A 24,079-nucleotide genomic window follows, 5' to 3' on the forward strand; every position below is an offset into this window, starting at 1 on the left:
TGATAGATATCACTGCGCAAGATAAAAACGCTTACCATGCAACATAACCGTCCATACTTCATACCATTACTTTGAAGTGTGGAATCATAATAGATTAGCGCTGATGCTAATGTAGCATCCAAGATGATAATACAACAGCAGTCGCAATGTGTCATCTTTGGGCTTCACTTTCAAGGCATGACTAATCGCTGCTCAATCCACTGTTACACAGATGCAATATTTGGTTTATGTGTGGGTTGTTACAGCTATTATATTCAGGATTACACTGACAATAAATATAACATCTTCTTTCATCCTGTTAGCTGCCGATGCTAATGCTATTGTTATTGCGTGCCGCATGCTACATCTCTTGAAGGAGGTTTGGGTACACCGAAAAATCTGTGCCAAAGGGGGAGACCAACTGGAGTTTGATTAAAACAGACTAAAGGATGCTAGCTAGCGGGGAAAATAAAATCGGGCTAGAATTTTTGGGGCTGTTTACGTTTTTTTTTCATGTGTACCATAAGTGAAAACAACCATAACAGCTATGCGTGACTAGAAAAATTCAAGTTGTGTAAAAAAATATGGAGAGACATTAAATTGGTCTTTGGACCTGCGTTGTAAATCCATCTTGAGTGTGTGTGTCAATGTGAGGACTCATCCACCAAGATGAACACCACACAACCCCTTTTATGTAAATTGTCTTATTACCGCCACCATTCATGTGTGATTTCAAGTGATTCCAAATAACGAAAAGAAAAACGGGAAAAAAACGGACGAACCCCAAGCAGATGCAATCTGATTCAGCGCTCGTTGAACCTGATCAATCAGGGTTCAGCACTTGCTAAACTGAAACATAAAAGACGGGCGCTTTGGAAGAAAAAAAAGACATTTTGTCAGAAGACAAAGCAAAAGAATTGGAGCCAAGGACGTTTTTGTATTCTGTCTTTGATACTGATTGTTCGTTAATATGTGGAGGGTTTCTATTCATGAGACATGCATTCACACAGGACAACTTGATGGAAAGAAATTAGCGGCAAAGTGGCGCTCGCGTTCCCTCTGACGCCGTATTCCAAAGAGCTCACCTGCTCCCATCCTCCGCCTCCCCCGTCCCCTGCTCCCACCCACCCATCCCTGCTGCCCTCCAGCCTCGTGGCAAAGCGCAGAGCAATCCCTTGGCGGGTCAGCCAGATTAAACCGCCGCTGTAATCGGCTTGGCTTTCACCTCCTTGTCCTCAGCCCGAGCGAGAGATGGATGGAGGCGATGAGGGGAAGGCGGAGGAGTTAAAGGGCAGCGGGATGGAGAAGAGAAAAGAGAGGGGAAGAGCGGGCAGAAGGGAGCAGCTAAATGACAACAAGGGCACGGGAGAGAGGAAAACAAGAAGAGCGAAAGGGGCTAATGAATGTCGCAAAGGGGCGATATTAAAGGTTGCGGCGAGCTGATGATGATGATCCGAACATGCTGATGTTTTGTCAGGCACCTTCTCGGCCAATCGGAAGGAGCCCTGTTGGGTCCATTTTGGGTCATGTGACTTGTTAGCAGGTAGCCCCAACCTTTGGGAACATATAGAGAGGAGCAAGGGGGTGATATTTGAGCAGGCCATATGGGGGCCAGAGTGGGGAGTTTTGCCCATAAAATCCAAAGGGGGGCTGAAGAAAAGGGGCCGATGTAAAGAGAGTGATACAGGAAAGTAAGTTGGGGGTGGGGGGTACATGAAGCAGAGCGCGCCCTTCCTCCCTCTCATGCCTGCAGTAAAGTCACACATTATGCACAAAAAGCACTGGGAGGGAAACTTTACTCCAGAAATGTACAAGAAAGCAGTAGAAGAAGAAACTTGAACTAAAGAGAGTTCATAAAAGCATACAATGATTGTTTTCGGTCAGGCATACTGACGAGAGCTAAGCTAGCGAGGACCTCAATACAACCATATTGGGGTCCTCATCATGTTTGCAGTCTTTTTTTAGCTCGTCAAATTGACGTTCTAATGAGGAAAGGATTTTGGACAAAAACACTCAGCCGAACTCCTAAAAGGTTCCATCCAATACAAAGGAAATGGGACACACCACCTTAAATGTATGTCGTTTCCAAACCGCAACAATGAGGCACTCTAAAGACTCCAATCAAAATTGAAGCAACTGTCCACATGCTGGTTGTCATGTCCAATTTACTCTTTTTTTTTTGTTTTATCTCAGACTTCTGTCTTCTCTCCATGATCAGCATGCACTCACGGTCAACAACAAGGCGCTCTAATGTTGCCTCGCAGCCGGAAGTCTGTCCACACACTGGCTGTCACGTCCATTTTTTGGGTGTTTGTTATATTTCGCTATTCAACCTTCTCTCGATGAGTTGAATGCACTTATGGCCAACAACAAGGCGCTCTAAAGCGGCCACGTCAAATGGAAGCTCCTGCCCACACTCTTCTCCTGTCAGATTTTTTGTTTTTGTTTCATTTTATCTCGGTCTTCTGTCTTCTCTCCATGACCTGCCTGCACTCATGGTCAACAACAAGGCGCTCTAATGCTGCCTCGCGGCTGGAAGTCCCTGTCCACACACCGGCCGTTGCTGTTCTTTTTTCATTAATTCACTGTTCTGCCTTCTCTCCATGACCTGCATGCACTCACGGTCAACAACAAGGCGCTCTTAAGCGGCCATGTGAGATTGAAGCCCCTGCCCACACTCTGACACGTCAGATTAAATGTTTTATTTTATTTTATCTTGTTCTTCCGCCATCTCTCCCTGATCTGCATGCACTCATGGTCAACAACAAGGCGCTCTAATGCTGCCTCGCAGCTGGAAGTCCCTGTGCACACACTGGCTATTGCTGTTATTTTTATATTAATTCACTGTTCTGCCTTCTTTCCCTCATCTGCATGCACTCACAGCCAACAACAAGGCACTCTAAAGCAGCCGCACCAGCTGGAAACCCATGTCCACACGCAGTGTAGGCATTGCTAAACTAGCTAACTGCATGTCACACCTGTGCCGGATACCCACTGATACGAACGAAGGCGCTCACATTTTCTCAGTCTTTGAACATTTCCAGCATTTATCTTCAAGCAACTATAATGTTTTCTGGACCAAATCTCTGAAACAGAGCCTTTAAGAATGCCGCTAACGTACAGTATATGGAGTTATAAAGGGCCAACAGGGCTGAAAGAAAATGTTAAGTGTACAACATTTGCTCACTGATGACTCCAGCATGTTTGCGAATGTGTAATGATAATGAGCTCCATCAATAAAGCAAGAAAAGAACATGAAAGACAAGCCAAGAAAGGAAACAAAAAACACCCCCACAACGCGCACGCACATACCACCGCATTCACGCCTCACAAGAAGTGATTGATGATTTTAGGAAGCAGGCTCTCTGACACAGGAAGTCCAGTCTGGGTCAGACCTCATCGACCATCTGCAACACGCACACACACACCAACACGTTGTGGAGCCTCTTCGTCAACACGCTCCTTTGCACATCGGGACATGCGATACCGCTTCCTCTCGCTGTCGGTTTTGGGTTCGGGCGGGCCGGCGCATGGCTGTTTTTGACAACGGCCATTACGGCGAATAATTGAGGAGCAAATGAAGACAAACGATTTGATTGCCGAGCGCGCCCCAGCAGTCAATCCGCCATCTAGGTGGCTCCCATTCACATGCATTGATCAGCTTTACAACCTAAGTAGCCGGCCAGGAAACTAAACGGTGGTGATCAATGCTATTTAACAGATTATTGAGTGCCGACTGGTTGCTCAGGACCCGAGAAGAGGGGGAGGGGGCCGACAGAAGGAATGAGAGCTTGTGAGATTGGTTGCTTTGGTGATGATGAATGGGTCAAAAATGGCAAAGAAACAAATAAAGGTCACCCGAAATACTTTACTCATCTATCTGGGATCAATGATAAACTTAACTTGTGGAAAAATCCACAAAATGGCTGCGTCAATGGTGAGTCGCACTTTGTTGACATGCTTTACCCACTTGCAGTGACAAAACTTTTTCACAATTTAGCGTTTTCAATCTGTCAATTATACCTAATTAACATTTGTAAGCAATTAAACATAAATTTGTAGTTCAATTTGAGAAGAAGTCCTGGAAATGGCACATAGAACCTACAAACCAAAATGGCCGCCTTCCCGTCTTCGCTGCCATGCTCCACTCACATGCAAAAAATGGAAGAAGAAAAAAATCCACAATTTGGCATCAGCATTTTTGTCTTGTATATGTAGTTCTCATTTCTCATAAAATCAAACAAAAATTTCCAGGACAAATTAGCTTGAAAATGTTACCCTGAAAATGACGGACATGACACTAAAATAGCTACTCCGTTCCAAAATGTCTGACTATTCCCCACAATGGACAGCTCATACACCGTATTCAGACCTCGCCGTGTGCCGTGGAATAATTTCCCAATGTGCTTTCACTTTAAAATATGTGTCATATTGGGTCTCCAAGGTGTTTAAGCAGATAGCGATGCGTATTCTAACAACAACCCTCCAGGTCTGCTCGGCAACACTCGGGAATCATAACATATTTAATCGCTATTCAATCTAGTGAGCGGTGGTTGTGTTATTGCGTCGAGAACCACAGTTTTAAAGGATTACAAATAGATCAAACCTAAATGGCCTGTGTCATTTCAAGTCTTTTCTGGTTGGTCTAACCATGATAGCCACCAAAAGTTCATGCTCCTAACTAACAGTCTTTGCTGAAGTTTCTAGCAGCTTTCAATCAAAACTCCACGCGTTGGGTTTCTAGAAAGCAGCTCGCTGGATTCAGCCCCTCCTTTGTTCTTCCCGCAAGCTTGACGGAGGTTTCAAGTGGCGCGTGACAATGGCTGCCGGCTGCCGCAATTACAACGTTTTGACTAAATGCTCCTTCATGTGCGCCGCACGAGTTGCCGTTCAGGAATGAAACCAACCTGCCACCTGTTTTGACACTTTTTGTGCTTTCTGGAGATGAATACTAAAATTGTTTGTATACTAAACAAAATTTGTATGAGACAAATGTCTTTGATTTGAGGTTGTGTGACTACATACAGTACATAAAGCCACCTTCAACAGCACCAAACATGGCAGGCAGCATTTGGTAGCGTTTAACAGAGTGGCGTGTTACCATGGTGACCACCCCTGCTCGGGCCCCAAGGAGCCCATGAAGCAGCGTGCTTGGCGAACCAAAATGTGTTTCTCGTCAGTGTGAGTGTGCGCCGGCACTAAAACGCCATCTAAGATCGTGCTGGTAATATTTGTGTGTCTGTTTTACAGCGGCTGAGATTTAAACCAACAACAAAAATTACAACCCCAAAAACAATTTGTTTGCGGAAACAAGAATGTGGCCAAGCTTCAGTGAATTACTATGAGAGCGAGTGAATGCAGACTTAAATCTGGCTATGGTAGATATGTGGCTGCGTGTACGTGTGTTCGTGTGTGTGTGTGTGTGTGTTTGTACTCCCCGCGCCTTTTCCTCAGTTCAGCAGAACCTCATTAAATTCAGCAGGAATGGAAATCATTTCTGCACGGAGCGCGCCGGAGACAGAAGGAGATGGAGGGGAAGACGTGCTGCGTGTGGGGAGGCAGTAGAGCTCCATAAATACATTTTTATATATATTTTTATAGATTAAAATTATCCAGTTATATAATCATTTTAGATGCTGGGTAAACCAACGCACGCGCGGAATTAGTTACAAAGGGAATTCGACAAAGTGTGAGCAACATTTGATGATTTGAAACTGGGTTTATTTTATGTTTTCACAAAACTTTGTAAAAGGGCTGCTGCATGGGCCAAGAAATATCTGGATGAAGATATAATAAATCCAAGATTTGTTTTTCACAAGTGTTGTAGCAAACAGGACATTTTCCTATAGGCTACGGATTTACACTACATGAGGAAAGTGAGGCAATTTCAATTATTTTCTCATGCGTGGCCCAATTTGGATCTGCGTCACGGCAATATAAGCAGTTGGGGGGTCGACATGGAATTGAACAGATATGACAAATAAAATAAAACAATCTAAATTAGACACAAATTCAAGTAAGGGACACTTGAAATTCACTGAAAATCAAATACACAATAAATTCTCAAATTGAATCTCTGGTCAAGCTCATGAATGGTGGTTGTTATTGCTTTAGTTAATGCTAAATGCTATCTCGGTTGGCAGTTCAACAGCGCTAAACAAGGCAATGCACTCACTATTAAGCAACTTTTTTGCTCATCCACGGCAGCTATTGGAAGCTGTCTGTGCTGTTTGCATCGCGCTGGTCAACCATTGGAACTTTGGAAACGATATATTTCTCTGACGGGTAGCATCAGTCAAGGGAAGCTACATTTAATGAGGAATATCTTATAGTTTAGCTTGCAACATTTTCCAAGTAGTTTAAGCAACACTGCTCAGTTTTTTTTCTTCCAGAAAACTAACTTACTAAAAAAAATAACTTGACCAAACGATTAAAAAAAACTGTAAATCATCTACTTTATGAAAAAAAAAAAATGTTAAAACTGATTTACAACCTCAAAAAACAGGGACGGTGATGGTAAGAATGACGAATGACGAACAAAAGTGGTAGTCATAGTTTTCACTTTACCTGCAAAGTTTGATGTTTTCAGGAAGTTACTAATTTGGGATGACTTGGGAACCACACTTTGAGAAACCCCGCATTAAGACTATTTTTTAAGAAATCTGCAGTGCTTAATCTAGATTAGGGGTGTCCTCTGCGTATCCATAAACACACACAAAAAGTCAAAACAAACACCCAAATATAGCAAAGGTCCAGATGGAAATATTAATAATAAAAAGGTAATCTGATGTGCTAGCAAATCATGGCCTGCCTCCATCTCTCCCTCGTCTCCTCCAGACAGCTCCGCTGCTTGCCGCCACACAATATGGACGCTAATCTGGTCAACGATGAGGAGATTACAGCATCCTAACAAAACAGCTAAGCGGAGAGAAAGGTCCAAAACCTTCTTTTGCTAAGACTTTTCGCGGAATGCACTCCCTTCAGTGAACGCTGACCTTTTTTTTTCCCCCCCATATTAAGAAAGCAGTGTGCTGGATCCCTCCGCTGCAAATGTCAACGTTTTACAGAGAAGATGTGCAACAATAAACACGACTCTGAGCGCACAAGGGGGATACGTCAGAGGACTAGTATTTTTTTTTTAAATAAGGAAAATAGCACCCTCTAATAATGTGCTTTATACAATTAATCAAATACATTAAATAAATAAATAAATAAGTATATTATAGTGATAATTCAATATGGTGTGTGTGTGTGTGTGTGTGTGTGAGACCTAATGGCAGTATAATATGGTCATGCAGATACAAATGAAGAGTTTCACAACTACTCTAAATAACAGTAAGCGGTAGTAATATTAGTTATTTTCACAGAGGTTAAAGAATATTGTGCCTGTGAGTATTGTTATATTTCCTGTCTACATGGAAATCCTATGTTAATGATCTTTGGGTTAATTATCAATTACAGGTCAAATTAGCTACTATAAATAAATATGGAGAGAAATGATGTATGTTAAGAACAAGAGTTGAGCCTGTTGATTAATTAGAATGTAGGTGGGTTCACATGTTGGTACCAAGACTGTTCTTATGGAAATGTAATAGGATTTCAGACAAAAGGTCATCACTGATTCTGGGAGTTATTCGGAAAAACCTTTGTGCACATTTTAAATGAATCGATGTTGTGAAAATGTATGCGGCCGTGGATGAGGATCTTTACATTAACAATCAATTACAGGTCAAATTAGTGAGAAATCCCTTGAAACGCTGCTATAAATACATGTCAGGCGGGATGATAAATGCAGAGAAAAGGAGGGAGGTCCAACTGAGAGCGGCGCAACGGTGAAGGTGGCAGAGGCGGCGTGCGGGTGTGACTGCAGCCACGGAGGTAATCAGCGAGCCAATGGGGAGTCGTTCCACTCCAAGCCAGCAGGTTGCACAAGTACCTTGAATAAAAATAATCATTACGGGGCATTAAAGGCACCGTCTGTAAATATACCCTGGGTAGTGGTAAAGAACGAGAGCCGCAGCGACACGGTGCATGATGTGAGGCGGGAGAAGGCGAAGGCAAGTGAATGACAGCAAGTGCCGTAAGCGAAGCAACAGAACTTTGTTTGTGTTGTCTGATGCTGGAGAAAGACTTCTTAAAAACACGGGCTGCTTTGGGGTTTCAACTCTTTCCCATTCCATTCATTCATAAAGTGAACTGACGGAGCAACAATGCTGCTCTGCGTTGTTGCTGTCATTGGACTTTTACTGTTGTTGTGCCTATGGTTCTCTTCCTCTTTCTGCTTTTGAGAGTTTTTTTCTTGCCGATATCTCCAAATTGCTCAGATGGTTTGCTTATATGTAGTGTAAATGCTGATTATCTTGATAATGAATGAATCTGTTGATTATTTTTGCGATTAATCCATACATTGGATAAAAAATGTTTTTTTTTCCCATCGCTTTATTAAAAAAAACAGGATATTCCACATTGACAGAGAAAAAAATGAATAAAGGATTTTGGTCCCTAAAATGTCAGGAAGTTTATGATTATTTTATACGTCACACTAGACTAGCTTCTAAGGGTCCCTTTTTATCTCCCATGCCACAAAGGTCAATATTTTAGCCACTTTGCGGTGTTCTGTGTTAAAATCTCAATGCAGCCATTTTGCTGGCTCTCGATAAGAGAGAGTTAAGCTTTCTTCAGAGATTCAAATTAGCATCATTAGCTCCATAATTCCTCTGTGGAACTTTTGGCTAAAATGGGTTGAAGTATGTGTGTCGGCGATGTAACCAGAATCTGTGTCTCTCCCACACATTCATCACGCCTCTTACTGTTGCTGTGTATGGGAGAAAAGGCGAGATTAAGTCTGCATTTAAGCGCATTTGAATGAAGAAGAAAAAAAAGACATTGTTTTCCTCTTGGATCCAAACATAGAGGGCCTCAGTGTCCTGCAGATTTCAAGGACTCTGTTTGTTTCAATGCTTAATTCAATGAGGAAGGGACAACGTACACACACACACACACACACACAAACACACAAGAGTGTGCACGGCATACAAGTGTGTGTGTGCGTGCGTGCGTGTGATTACACAAAACAACAATTAAGGCACTCGTGCACACGTGCATCCACCCATGGCATCATTGAGAGAGCGGGTCTGTTTATTTGAGTTGGGAGTTTGGGTGCTCAGCTGGTACTTGAGACTGGTGGACTGGCAAGGCTGTGGCGCAGCACACACGCGCACACACTCACACACACACTCACACACAGTGCCAGGTTTTGACGCCAATCACAGGCTAACCCACTCCCAATGAGAGAAGTGGTGGCCAAAGACTACGAGCAGAAAAGCAACTCGGGCAATCAATAGATCGATCCATTCTTAAGTTCTCGCTGGATTTGCTGCCATTTCTCACAGATATCAGATTGTGCTGCATTTGCACCCTTTTTAAAATCAAACAATAGCAAGGGTGTGTGTGCTGAGTTTAGTATTTTCTCCTATCGGCCGCATTAGTCAACTTGCGCTAATTTGTCGCACTGCACACTAGATACAAATTTTACATTGCTTTGCACTCACAGGAACTTTTATTAGGTATACAGTACATGCCATAATGAAAATGTACAAGAGCAGGCAGGCTGCTTCATGGCATAGACTTGGTGAAGCAGCATGTGGTTTATTGCCCAAATTATTCTCATACGCTGTGTTCAGATAAGATTCTTCCCACTTAAAATGAATGGAAATGCCATTAATCTTGGATGTATTTTTAATAGTAAAATAACTTCAATACTTTACTAACATAATCAAATAGTATGCAAAGACTCAAACAATGTTTGAATCATGACTTAATGTGTTAATGGAAAATCCATGAAGATTATACTGCAGTAAAAGTCAATCAATCAAATCAAATTGATTTTATTCTTTAAAAAAAAAAAAGAAATGAAAGGGGACATAAAGAAGTAAAACTTGTTACACTTGGCACAAAATTGATCAACACAAAAAAAATAATGAATCACAGCGGGCGGTCAAGATGCTGTCAATGTAACAATTATATGAAATAATTCAACAGCATGTCCTTGTGCTAAATCTCCTGTAATTGTGCTTTTATACATTTAAAAAAAATATATACAGATAGACTGAGAAGATTTTCTTTTACAATCCAGATTGTTCCACAAACTGACACCTTGAGTTGAAATACATCTTTTTGTATTGTTATATATTTAGATTTTGGAAAAATGTCTGTTCCTCTTAATTTGTACTCACTTTCCCTTTTAATTTATTTTTTATTTGTATTGACTGGTAAAAAAAATCATGATGGGCTTTATACATTATTTTAAAGCAGTTAAACTCCATCAATTAATTAAATTCTAATTTTTTAGTTGTATAAATACTGGATTAGTGTGGTCTCTGTATCCACATCCGAAAATGACACCAATAGCACGTTTCCATAGAAGGACGATGGGTTTGGTGTAGGTTTTGCCAGCAGGTCAGGTATGGAACAATCAATGAATTAAATCTTTTTTTTACAGAGGATAAAGACTATGTGCCTGGAGGATGAGGCTTTTTCACTCAAGAACTGTTAATTTACTAATGGCCAAACTGCTGATTGTTGTGAAGTTCGCTAACACCAGCTAGCTAGCACTTGTAACTGGACTTTTAGAAAGAAAGAAAGAAAGAAAGAAAGAAAGAAAGAAAGAAAGAAAGAAAGGAATAGGCAAAGCAATGGGTCAGGTCACTCATAAGTCCACAGTTCAGCAAAAATAACCTTGGCTAAAGAGCCACATGCTGCTTCACCATGTCTAAACACAAAGCTATTATTATCCTGTTCGAGTTTTCTTGCGTTTACCTAAAAAGGATTAACTTTCTCAGCAGTCTAAATACTGAAATTATCCCAAATGTTCTCCAGCTCTGCTCACTGCAGGAGCTTCAATGCAACGATTCAACGAGTTGAAAGTCTCCCAGGGACCGGGCTGACAATCCTCTGAGCGCTCGTCACTGTTTCAGAGCTAATGAGGAACAGCAGAACTGGAGTGCTACTCCGAGCCGGTCCTCCACAAAAGAAAGCAGGAAGCCGGGCGGCCGGAAAAGAGCAGCGAATCCCCCACCCCACCCCTTGACATTTATTTAAAAGTAAGAGAGGCCGAACGTTCCGTTAGCTCAGGGATAACAACCTCTTGCCAGGTTCTTGTGGCCTCTCCCCAAAAAAGTTATCAAAGCAGAGTTCAAGCCACACGCGTGCGGCTCGGCCTCGTGTGCCGCGGAGCGTCACGTGAAATGCTGAGCCAAGACAGGAAATGCGGGCTTGGCAGAAGAAACGCCACAGACGACATGCCACAGACACAAGCAGCTCCGGCGTGGAAGCGCCCACCTCAAACTTACCCCACTTTTGTTTACTTTGATTTAACATGATTAAACAGTGGTTAACCTTATATGACACTTCAGAATGTTAAAATGTTTTGTGAGTTGATTGACAGAGAAGTCAGGCAGTACCTTGACTTGGGTTTAATTCGTTCAGCGACCAAGCTCGTAAGACCCAGAAAAACGTTACCAACGTGTATTATCGTAAACGGCCACAAGAGGGCAGCGTGCTCACCCATCTCTAATATGTACTGTGGAGTAAATGCAAACTACAATTCCCAAACAACTGTTCAACCTTTTTTGTTGTGTATAATAAAAACATTTAAAATCAACCGCAGCAATTGACAAAGGCAACGACATTTTCGATATAATTATAGGAGGTTTTATAAACGTAAAATGTAATTTTCAGTCGCTTATCTTTTTTAAGCAATCATTTTATTTATTAAAAAAATTTGTTTCAATTATTTCAGTAGTTACTGATAACTATTAATAACCTTGGTTGTTGCACCATTTGTGTTCAAATATCCATATAACTATTGCAATATTGACGCTAGGTTCATTAGCATGTCTATGGTGCTTTGCATTTCATGTTAGCATTAAGCAAAAAGACATTGATGAAATACACTGTAACGCTGTAATATGTTTTTGGGATTTTAGTATGCCGTGGTGTACTTTGCAGAACAGCATTGCATCACACTGAGAGGTGTGTCTAATACTTCATGTGCTGCATATTTAGAGCCACTTTACAGACTGCCAGAGACATGGCTGCTCAGACATAAAAGAAAAAATAATTATCTTTTCTTACTAACAACGTAACCCAAAAGAGAGCTGAAGTAAACAAATGGGCCAACGCACTACGACACCACTTCCCAGCAGGTAGTATTCATTTAAAGCATTTATTCAAATTTCCATGTATGATGATGTTGCAACTAAGAGGGCATTCGTGGGTAACTGGGTTAAGGGAATTAAATTGGACTGGCTCGGGAATGCGCATGTGAGGGGGAGGCGAAGTCAAAGCTGTGCCTTGTGGAATCGCTTCGCCCATGCATGCGGGCGACCCGGTTGATGGAACGCTCTTTTTTTCTTCCCGCAGTTGCATCCTTAATCTCTGCTTTTCCCAAACTTGCTCTTTTGCTTTCAGTCTCAGTGAGCACCTGAAGGATGAACTCCATAAGTGTACTTTGCTGATTCTGTTTTTTTTTAACCACAGGTTACCACAGATGACCAAGCGAGGGAATATGATAATGACCATGAATCCGGAAGTGGAAGTAGTCATAGCCATTAATCATTAACTAATAAACTTTTTTTTCCTTTTCTTTTTTTATGAAATAGAGTGCTTGTGTGCTGTTTTGCTGTCGATTCAGCCTGCTGGACCAAAAAAAATATTACAGTAATTATACTGGTGTGCTTATACTTTAAAGGCCTGACTTTTGAAAAGATGTGTTGCGTCAATGTTGCCCCAATTTGTGTTGCCGAGCAGACCGGGAGAGTTGTTGCCTTGGGTTGGTAATAAAAGCTTGCTTTGCCGCCTGTTCCGAGTCATCTTCCATATACCATCAAAAGTCTTCAATAAAGTTAAGAGTTGCATTAAATGTACCTTACACTTCAACAGTCGTTAAACTATAGTTATTGTCAACCCCCAAAAAATTTTGGGGGGGTTGTATGGAGCACATTTATTGGATTTACATTATTTCCTATGGGAAATATTGCTTTGGTTTTCGTACAAGTCCTTTTAGTCAAACTCTGAAACGGCCAACGTTTTACTGCATGACTAAGTCAGCACTTTAGCGTTGAGCTATTTGAAGGGATATGACTCCGGAAGTCGATGCTAATTCTCCATTAGCTTGTCAATGAGATTTTGCATTGACTGCTAGCATTAGCAATGGGGCTGTTTTTAAACAAAGTATTTGTTGTATGTAAATGCACGTGTGTGTTATTCTTTTTGTAAACTTTAACTGGGGTGTCATTAAGCATCTTAAAGCGCGCTCAGGAAGGTCGAATAACATTTGTCACATGCTCGCTGCCAAGCAACACTGTGCGTTCAGGGCGTTTTTTAAACACACACCGCACCGTTTGGCACATTAATCATTGTTCTTTAATTATAATGTTTTTATGATCGTGACAAGCCAAAATCAAAATCACAATTACATTTTGAGTGATTGCACATCCCTAACCTAACTGATGTAGCAAATCTACGCTAACACAGTATTATAGACTGTAAATATGACAAAACCAGGTAATCAATGCAAAAACAATTAATGAAAAAAAAAAAGTACAGCAATAACAAAACGCATTTTTACTACGGTCTTTACCGGCCATCATTTGAACCTGGACTGAATTAATATGCAAACTCTCAAACGGGAATAAAGATTTTGACGCCATCCCTAACTGTGTTCTACAATAGCGCCTCCCTCGTATATTCTTTCCTGCTCCTGCCGCCCGTTGCCTCACTTTGAAGCCTCCTTCTGTCCACGTCTGTCAAACACGCATCCAGAGGAGCTCACACGCTACCCCGAGTCGAGGATCAAATGCTTTACGGCCACTTTAAGCCGGACCACAATCAACCTGCGGCTGGAGGGAATCATAAACAATATTTGATCTTCTGCTTCTGTCACTCGCAGACCTCCGGCTGCAAACGCGCGCGCACAGCTTGAGGGCAGCACTTTGCGCGCCTCGGATATAGTATAAAGGTGTACACGGCGACCTTAAAAGGGACAGTAAACAACCACAAAGACAGAAATGCCTGCATGGGACAAACTGAGAATGTATAGGAGGGGGAGGGAAACTTGAAAGATGATGGAAAAACGGTGTGTAGGCAGCACTTAAAGCAACAGCCAAGAAGAAGAAAAAGAAGATATTGCCCTGCCAACTCCATTCCTCTACTGTCTCTCTCTCTCTTCCCCTCCCTCATCCCTCCATCCGAAAAAAAAACCCCTACTCTGCTTACATTATGGATGTTATTATTATTCCGGCATGTCGTCATGTCGCCCCCGCTTCTCTCCTTCCCCCGAGCGAGAAAGCGGGCACTGCTGGCACCCAGCCAGATTACCCAATCAATCTCCTGTGAGAGGGGAGGCAGGCGGGCGGGCGGGTTGGGGGGGGGGGGGGTGGTAGTGTGGCGGGAAACGGTGCGGAGGGGAGGGAGCGCAGAAGAGAGACGAAAGAAAAGGCAGAGCAGCGGGGTGTGTGCGTTGTTGGCGGTGAAAAAGACCTGACAGCAATGGAAGCAGGGAAAAGGAATGGATGAGTAAATTCTGCCAAAAAGAAAAAGGGACAAAGAAAGAGGCGAAGAGGAGGGTCTGAGCGCAGCGCACCTGGAGCAGCAGCAACCTGGAAAACACGCACACACAAACACACACAAACGCACAAAGGCCGAGCCATCAAGCTTGTTTACAGAGAGCGGCTCCTCCCCCTGTGCCACCTGTTACTGTGGTACAGCCTGACAAATGTTTAACCCTCCCAAAACGTCCCCTGGCAACGGCACACTGCGCACCTCCGGCCGTCCCATCATTATAGCGTTTTTCATCTTCATTTACAGGCGCTGGTGTACTGCTTCACCTAGCTGACTTGCACGCAGCTGATGTCGGAGAGAGAGAACAACAACTTGGTTGACAAACCAAGAGTCATGTTTACATATTTCAAGAGAAAAGTCTTAACATACGTCAAATCCGGGTTGACGAGTATAAACGTCCAGGGTACTGAATGAGTCAATATTAAAGTCAACCCTAAACATATCTTGACAATAATATGTTATATGTGACCTCACTAGTCTAAACATGACATTCTGATTAATATTACCTTTTTGGAATATGAGTTATGAAGCAAAATCCAGCCGTTTTGATCCATCTCAGGGGACGGCCATTTTGCCACTTGCTGTCGACTGAGGATTACATCAATGTTGTTCCAGGCACAGGTAACAACAAATCAGAGCTCACCTTTTTTCTGAAGCTGTGCTGTGATTGGTTGTTACCTGAGACCTGAGCAACATTCATGTCATCTTCAGTCGACAGCATGTGGCAAAATGGCCGTCCCCTGCCCCTAAGATGGATAAAAATGGCTGGATTTTGCTGCTTAACGCAATATTAACCATATTTAGAGTAGCGGGGCTGCATAGAACATGTTATTGTCAAAAAAATGGGGGCTTGACTTCCTCTGTAATAATCTCATTAATAAAATACACTCTTAAGCAAAATCAGAATTCTCACCATAGCTCACTATTAAATATCATAGAAAAACCTAAGAAAACACTTTGTGATGTGTTAGCATTAGCCACAGTGCTAACAATACTATCCAACAACACAGTGTGTGATTATGTGTCGTGTTTCTACGTTTCTTTCTAAGCACTAAAAATAAAAATAAAAACAACCCTGTGCATTTGTATTTAGTGAAATCGCACTTCACATATGGACAAGGGAGGGAAAAAAATCCAATATTTCTTTCTGTTGCTTTAATAGATTATTACTTCAGGATTAGATTCCACAAATGCGAACACGGGTTTTATCCGTCTATTTCAGGACACTAATATCAGATTATGCCCTTGCACCTCAACCCTCATCATGACAGCTCTCCGCGCCACCGTGTCAGTGACGCACTTGCGGCGTAAAATCCGCGACGCTTCCGCGGGCCGCTGACCTCAGATGGGCACGGATCGCAGATGTTCGGGGTCGGGACCTCTGGCTGAGCCCGCGCAAAGCGTCTGCGACAACAAGGCTCCCCTTGCGGCGCTCCTTGAAAGACGTCGTAATAAGCGAGTGTCACGGAGAGCGTCGATCTTCCGTCCGCTTTAATGTGCATGTGAATGGATGCGTTCTTCGTGTCATTTAATCATCCGTGTCGACGTTGCCGTAACCAAAGTGCTTTTAAAGAATTTGGGAAAAGAGGAGCACAAAACGTGACTTTGTTCTCTTGTGGGAATTGTAGGTGATTAAAAACAAAGATGCAGGGAGATTGACAGAACAACAACAGTACTTAATAAAACAAGAGAGGCCACTTGACAGAGGTACAGTGGTGTCTTGAGATACACGTTTAATTTATTCCGTGACCACGCTCTTAACTCAAAACACTCAAAACTTTTTTGTTTTTAATATGAAAAATAGCATTACTGTATATATTATTGCATTTATCAGGTATTAAGAGTAAATGTGCCTAAAGTGTTGTTAAAATTGTCGAGATAATGTTACTGCGCTGTTAGTTATTCTAACATCAGTGCTACTTGCATTAGCTCATCTTTCCCAGTCTGCATTGTTTGTTAGCATTAAGACAAGTTTCTCCACATAAAACTGTCAAAAAATTATGACAAAAATGCACAGTATGCCTCCATGAAGCTCTTTGTTAAAACAATATTGTGTGTGTGCGCAGTCGTTTGCATACCAGCGTGGCTGCATTGTTATGGCGTGACAACACGAGGACTTTCCAGGGCTTCCGGGAGCGCAGCCAGGCCTCCAATCCCAGCACATTCCCCTGGATTAGCTGTCAACCCGTCCCCAAATCTGAGGATTAGCACTTCATATTCCATTATCTTTCCAAACTGGAGGGTCCAAAACGTCAAAGGGGACTAGTAGGGCACAGTTGAGCAAGATACGCTTTCGAAAATGGTGAAACAGAGCCAAAACGCTGTTGCCAAGCAACCAAATAAATTCCAGGACACAAATGATTAAATGTCACTTATAGCCAATATTGTTTTTTGTTTTGTTTTTTAGAGTGAAAACAGGCCCACAAAAGACTACCTATTTATTTCTATAGCAGGTATAGCCGCCTAAAATGCGAAAGACAAGATTTGAACCCAAATCTCATAACTGCGAGGCAGATACGGAACCACTAACCCACCGTGCTGCCCATCTTCAAACAATCTTGATTAATCTTCCACACGAGCCAGGCGGCGTGTGTGCGCCTGACTCCTCCTGGGAATTGCGTTGTTTTTCAACTCTGCCATCCGGGGGGGACCGAGGGAGCCGTTATCAGCAAGGGGCCGCGAGTGAGGCTTGATCGGGCCGCTCGGTCCACGGGGACCCGCGAGCCCGAGTTAATCAGACACAGACAGACCCCTTGTCACCCCGGGGATTCACACGGCGTCGACCCTGACGGTTCTCCTTCTGCGTCGCACAAAAAGCAACAGTCGGAGTAGTGTGCGCATGTTTGCCGTCTTTGCAGTTCACTGGCTTGTGAAACCTTCTAAGTCCAACACATTTTTACATGGAACTACCAATACAGACAAATAAGTGCATCTCACTAGACCTTATTTCAGACAGTACCAAAGTTGTTTGTGAGTTTGTCCCCAAAATGTCCACAAGCTTTCACGCTCATCCACGGCTCATTAAGGAAACAGAGACACGTAGTGAATCATAAAAACATTTTGCTCATGGAATGCCAAAAGATACTACAAAACTAAACAAAATCTGCAAAACCGCACATACCACAGGAGGTAACAGTATGGCCAAAGGGCTCGCTGAGCGGCGTCATCAGGACTCAATGAGTGACAGGTTAGCAAATGTAACACATTTAAACGACTTACCTTCAAATAGAAGTCTACCCGCTGTGACTTAATTTGTGGGAAGCAAACTTGTCCCTCTCACTGGTTGTATTATGATGAGGCAACTAATCAATACTGTTGTCTGTAGATGAACACAACTGCATGGACTCATACGCATAACCTAAGACTAAATAACGATGTAAATGTATTGTTTACCATGGAAAAAATGTGGTCTGCTCAAAGATAGATAGATAGATAGATAGATAGATAGATAGATAGATAGATAGATAGATAGATAGATAGATAGATAGATAGATAGTTAGATAGCAAGCAATCTTGCTAGCTAGCCAGCTAGGTAGCTATATAGCAATCTAGCTAGCGATAGATAGATAGATAGATAGATAGATAGATGGGCATCAATTTTTAAACATTACTTTATTTAAAATAAATAAAATATGATAGATAGATAGATAGATAGATAGATAGATAGATAGATAGATAGATAGATAGATAGATAGATAGATAGATAGATAGATAGATAGCAATCTTGCTAGCTAGCCAGCTAGGTAGCTATATAGCAATCTAGCTAGCGATAGATGAATAGATGGGCATCCATTTTTAAACATTACTTTATTTAAAATAAATCAAATATGATAGATAGATAGATAGATAGATAGATAGATAGATAGATAGATAGATAGATAGATAGATAGATAGATAGATAGATAGATGGATAGATAGATAGATAGATAGATAGATAGATAGATAGCCAGCTATATAGCAATCTAGCTAGCGATAGATAGATAGATAGATGGGCATCGATTTTTAAACATTACTTTATTTAAAATAAATAAAATATGATAGATAGATAGATAGATAGATAGATAGATAGATAGATAGATAGATAGATAGATAGATAGATAGATAGATAGATAGATAGATAGATAGATAGATAGATAGATAGATAGATAGATATTCCACATATAATTGAGCTCAATGGGAAATTGCTTTTAAAGTCAACTGGCGTCACGGTACAACATTTATAGGTTCGTTCCACTGTGGGCTGACTTTTCAGTTAAAGGTTCAAGCATTTGCTACAAAGTAGTTGAACGTGTCCCCCTGAGGGTCAGGCTAATTTCTAACCTCAGAGACACATCAGTGCAAATAAATTGAAGGCCAACAACAAGTTGTTACTCTTCCAGCCCACTCAGTCAGCCGGCTCGCTCCTCAACCGACTTCCTCAACTTCCGTCAGGTCAAAACTCAAGCATCATCGCCTGCATCCTTGAACTCCTCGAGACTCCCATTTATTCCAATAGCAGTGCGGCGTACGTCCACATTTCAGCTCTAATGCACTGCCAGCTTTAAAACACACCTCTTGAAGGCCCGCGGACGTTAAAGTTCGGCCAACCCGGCAGTCATTTAAACTTTGACGTGCAGGTATCCAGCTGGCCTACCTCTGGAGAAAGGTGTATCAAATGATATGGCATTTAGATTAATTAGACACAGTTGTCAGATTTAATTAACTACTAGGTTTAATTAACCATGTAATTAATCTTATGGTGGTCCAACACATGCACACACACACGCCGACGTGTCAGCTGGTGCCTACACCCACACGCATGTCATGCACAACAAATGTAATATGTTGGGTTGTCAAGTGTCGTACAAGAGTTTGACTGCCTGCGGGAAAAAAGCACCTGAATGGAACGCATAGGATAAAAATAGCAGCCGTAATCCGTTTCAGGTAAAGAGAGCAGCCAGCTTACTCAACAACCTCATTTACATGGATGGACGACTAGTGAGCTAATGCTAATCATGCTACCAATTGTGTCTGTGTGATTTTTGTACAAACTGTTCTTTTGATGATCGTGGTGACACAACACATAGAGACGTGCCATTACAAAAGTATTGGGACATCTGACATAGTCAAGAAAATGGGATAATGCTGTCCGTGTGTTTAGCAAAGAATCTGCTTGAACCACAAAAACAATATATACAGGAAATTTGGTGTATGTGTGCAGATGTTACTGATTGACCACCCCAACTCTTCAGAAGATGACAGGGTCAAGGGGGCCGGGGACCCCGACCTTTTTTCGACCCTGCGGCCACCGCAAGGGCAGAAGCCTTTTAAATATACTTTATGTGCATATGCATTGTGTGCGTCTGAGTGCTAATGCTGTGCGTCTGAGTGCTAATGTTTTTTGTGTGATTAGCCAGGCCAGCTGCTTTATTGACCTTTAGTGGACCAATAAATAAGACGTGGCGTGATCTTTCATCAGTTTTCTCTCATGAGCCGAGAGTTCAGGGGTCAGTGTTTGAGAAAGTGTGGAGGTAAAGCATCGGAACAACTGTGGTTACCCAAAATGAAAATACAATATATACAATATATGATTAACAGTAATACTTAACCAATACTGTAACTATAGTTACAATTTCTACCTTTGTATGAATTATGGAAGCATGGAGGGACTCTGTCCAAGTAATGTGTATATATATTTGGCAACTGTTTGTTTTTTTCTAGTAGAAGTTTGTCAAAGTTCCAGCTTGAAATGTTTTCCTGAAATGGCTGTTTCAAACCAAAAATGGCTGACCACCTGTTCATTTTTGGGCTTGGGTCCTTGTGGCTTTTTCGTGCCTCTCGTCATGATAGGCATGCCAACTAAATTTAGATGTTGATTGTTGGTGCAGAACAATTTGGGGGTATTATGCTGTAAAATACACAAGTTTGCAGTAGAATACACAGGCTTGCCAAAATTTGTGACTTTTCGGGCATGTTGAGACCCCCGAAAAGGGGCTTCGCGTCAAAATAACAAACACTGCAATTCCAAAAGGAAGCCATTTGCATTTGCATTCTGGCTTGTTGTCAAATTTTGATCCTTATGCACTTTGGGTAACCACAGAGAGTGATACCAAATCATGTGAAAAATAATAGACTGGCACGAACACTCTCAATTATTCAAAGATGGACGTCTCGAGGCTTTCCCATGAAATAAAAACACAGCATTCCCAGGTGATGCATTTTTAAAAACATCCAGCTTCAGGCAGCCTTCACAAAAAAGAGAAACCAGCACAACCATAGAAAAGCTTACTGTATGTAGCACCTCGAATCAGCATGAGACCCCCCCGACCCCACCCCACCCCTCAACTCTGGTGAGTGACGGGGGTGCTGCGGTGTGTTTTGGTTGACTCACATAATCGTGGAAGGCCTTGGCCTCGCTGGAATGTTCGCATGTCTCCCTCCGGTCCGGGGCGGCGCAGTAGAGATCCCAGAATACGCTGCGCACACACACAGGAAAAGAGGAGTGTTAAAACATGGAAAAACATGCTCATATGTGCTTTATGTCATCTAATAGAGACAAGTGTGCAGATGACTAGAAAGCGACAATAACGCTGTGATTCATCGAGGCTTTGTGGGGGGGGGTTTCCCTTTGTGTGTCACTTTGACAACCAAACAAAGTGAGACAGGTTCACGCTCTAGTGTACCTTTTTGTTACGTGCACATAAAAAGCAGAGATTAATATAGCATCCAAAATAAAAGACGATCATGCGCCGCACTGGGATGCTCTTGTCACTATCTTCTTAGGCTTATTTATTAAGTGCAATCAGAGTTTCATGTTCCCTTCATGCAAACAGACACACGTTGAAGTAAAAGCGGGATGTATTAAAGAGGCTGTGCAGATCACGCGCGTAATAAAATGGCAATTGGCGAAGATAAGACATAAAGCTGAAAATAACAAACAATTCCTCCACACACCAGGGAGCGAGAAAGGCTTCGATGTAGCATTTAATTGAATTTTATAACTTGTGATCGAAACTAATGTAATACCACGCTTAACTCTCACACACACATACAGCTCTTGCTTTTTTTTTCTTTCTTTTTTTTTTTTAAAGTACATCCACTCTACAAAAACTCTTAAGTTCAACTGACATTTTATTGCACCGAAAATTCAAGTGTTAAATTAGCAGGGTTGCACCATACCTCTGTACTCATATTTGGACTCCAAGACCACACACCTATGATCTTATTTCTTCTTTGTCTCTCATCTGCTGTATGCACTACTTTTACACAGTGCCCCCTAGTGCTCGGACTGAGACACCAGATAACTGTAATGCCTTGTGTTAAAGGTTACATTCAGGAAAAGACAATGAGGCAAAACATGCAGTTGGATGTTAAAATATCAGTAATATATCTATATCTATATCTATATATATATCTCTATATATATATTTATATAATTTAATTTCTTTTTGTATTTATTTTAGTCAAGTGCAGTGCATTCTCATGTTTGAGGATGAATTCAGTCATATTTTTCATACCTACTGTTACTGATTTTTGCTCTTTGTTTGAAAAGTATCACTTGATCAAGTCTCTTAAAACATTTCATACTGAAAAAAATCAATAAAAGCATGCATCATTCCTGCTGATATCGTGCCAGAACGATATCGGTATCGGACAGTATTCTAGGCTGCAATATCTTTATCCAATCAAAATTGAAAAAGTTTAGAAACCCCTAATAAAAGTGTCCCATGTTCAAGAAATATATTTGTGTGTATGTGACGATTTGAACAATATTGAATTAAAATAAAACAATATCTTCATCACAGTCGCAAGACTTAATAGCATTATCAAGTAACTGTACTCGTATCGGCAAGTACTCAAATGTAAGAACTTTCTATTTACCTCCCGCCCAAAGTTAGCTGGGATAGGATGCAGCTCACCTGTGACCCTAATAGTTGGATAGAATAATTTTTTTTTAAAAATCACTTTAATTGAAAAAATAATAGTAATGCATGTTCCTACTAAATGTTAAAAAAAAAAAAAAGTCCCCAGACAGGAAGCAGAAAGGGGTCACCAAATGTCCCACCTGTCTGCCCTTACAACCCGCAATATCGACCAATCAGCTGCGCTGGTGTTACTTAGTGTCCAATCAGCCGTAGCCGTATTAGTTCATTAGCACCAATCCCCAATGTCTCTGGGGGCTGTGAGGGGTCCTGCCCTTAATTACGACACCGAGATCAAGTACCTGGTAAGTCGGTCTCATTCTTGTCCAATTGATTTTCAATGTTCAACTCTTGAGGTGAGGAAATCGCTTGTGCTGCTCCAAAAAAGTTGAAAATAAATACTCAATTGAAGAGTGAACAAGCCAGTAAGAGGCTTCTATCGAGCATGAGCATGAAGACGGTCATAGTGATATTAGTCGTTCTTCACAGAGGATAAAGAATATATGGCTGTGAGTATTGTTATATTGTCTACATGTGTTGTATATAACAGCATGACGTTAATGCTAATCAGTAGCGTCGTTTACATACGTTAATAGTCCCAAGGTAAAGCTCAGCAGTTGTTTCAGTTACACAATGTGTAATTTTAACTCACTTGTTTAAATTAATTTGACTTACAGTACTTGGTTATTTATTTTCACATTTGATAAGAGAGGTTTTATGATGGCCACAATTTGACACTGAAATTAGTTATTTCTTGAACCACTCGAAGTTCAAGCAGCTTCCCAAAAGAGATTATATTCGACCTCAAAAGTTCCTCCTTATTTCTGAACACTGTTTTGTTTTGTTTTGCCTTCATTTTGATGACATGTTATTTGAGGGCAATTTGAACAAAAAAGGTGCCAAAATCAAAGTTCCTAAAATAAAAGCACAACACTTTTCCACCTTTAGCACCAACCTCTCCGACTTGTGACAATGTGAACTGAAATAGAAGTGTTAAGAGTATTTATAGATGAAAGGACAGAGTTGGTGCCCTGAGGCGCTCTGCAAGCGCAAGGGTGCCCTCTAAGACAAAGCTTGACGAGCACTGCGTACAAATGTGTGCGTGCGCGAGTGTATGTGTGTGTGTGTGTGTGTCCCACATGACAATAAAGTCAGTGTACATTATCATATCTCTAAGTCGGTGTTAAAGAGATTGCTGCTGCGCCAGAGATGCGGCGCGGGACGAGAGAGGCGCGACCATCACAAATCCAATCAGTTCTCGCGGGAAATAGAGGGGATGCCGAGGTTCAAGTTTGTTACAAAAAGTAAATAAATAGCACATTGTGGGGGCTTTTAAGGTGAAGGGTGATCTAACATCTCCTGGCCTGTGAGGTCTGATATATATTGCCATTTGAACAGCTGACCTGAGGAATCTCATTGTCAGTCTCTCCGTATCATCTGACACTTTCATTCTCCTGGTATTATTTGTAGACTTGAATGCATCCTTCTGTGTAGGTTTGAAGGAGACAGGAATGGAGGTGTATATTGGAAACTACAATATTTCAGGTGGTGGGTTTGAAGAAGTTTGAGTAGGAGTG

General features: G+C 41.7%; 1 protein-coding gene across 4 annotated transcripts in view; it reads right to left on the minus strand.

Annotated features, from left to right (window-relative positions):
• ssbp4 (single stranded DNA binding protein 4) overlaps nt 1-24,079 on the minus strand; it is a 100,609-nt gene that overhangs the window by 51,909 nt on the left and 24,621 nt on the right. For all 4 annotated transcript variants that reach the window (XM_077583239.1, XM_077583235.1, XM_077583236.1 and 1 more), the window contains exon 4: nt 20,972-21,056. In XM_077583239.1, the coding sequence (XP_077439365.1) occupies nt 20,972-21,056 (85 nt within the window). The remainder of the gene's footprint in view (nt 1-20,971; nt 21,057-24,079) is intronic.

The sequence above is a fragment of the Vanacampus margaritifer genome, chromosome 13 (assembly GCF_051991255.1).
Source record: "Vanacampus margaritifer isolate UIUO_Vmar chromosome 13, RoL_Vmar_1.0, whole genome shotgun sequence".
Lineage (NCBI taxonomy): Eukaryota > Metazoa > Chordata > Actinopteri > Syngnathiformes > Syngnathidae > Vanacampus > Vanacampus margaritifer.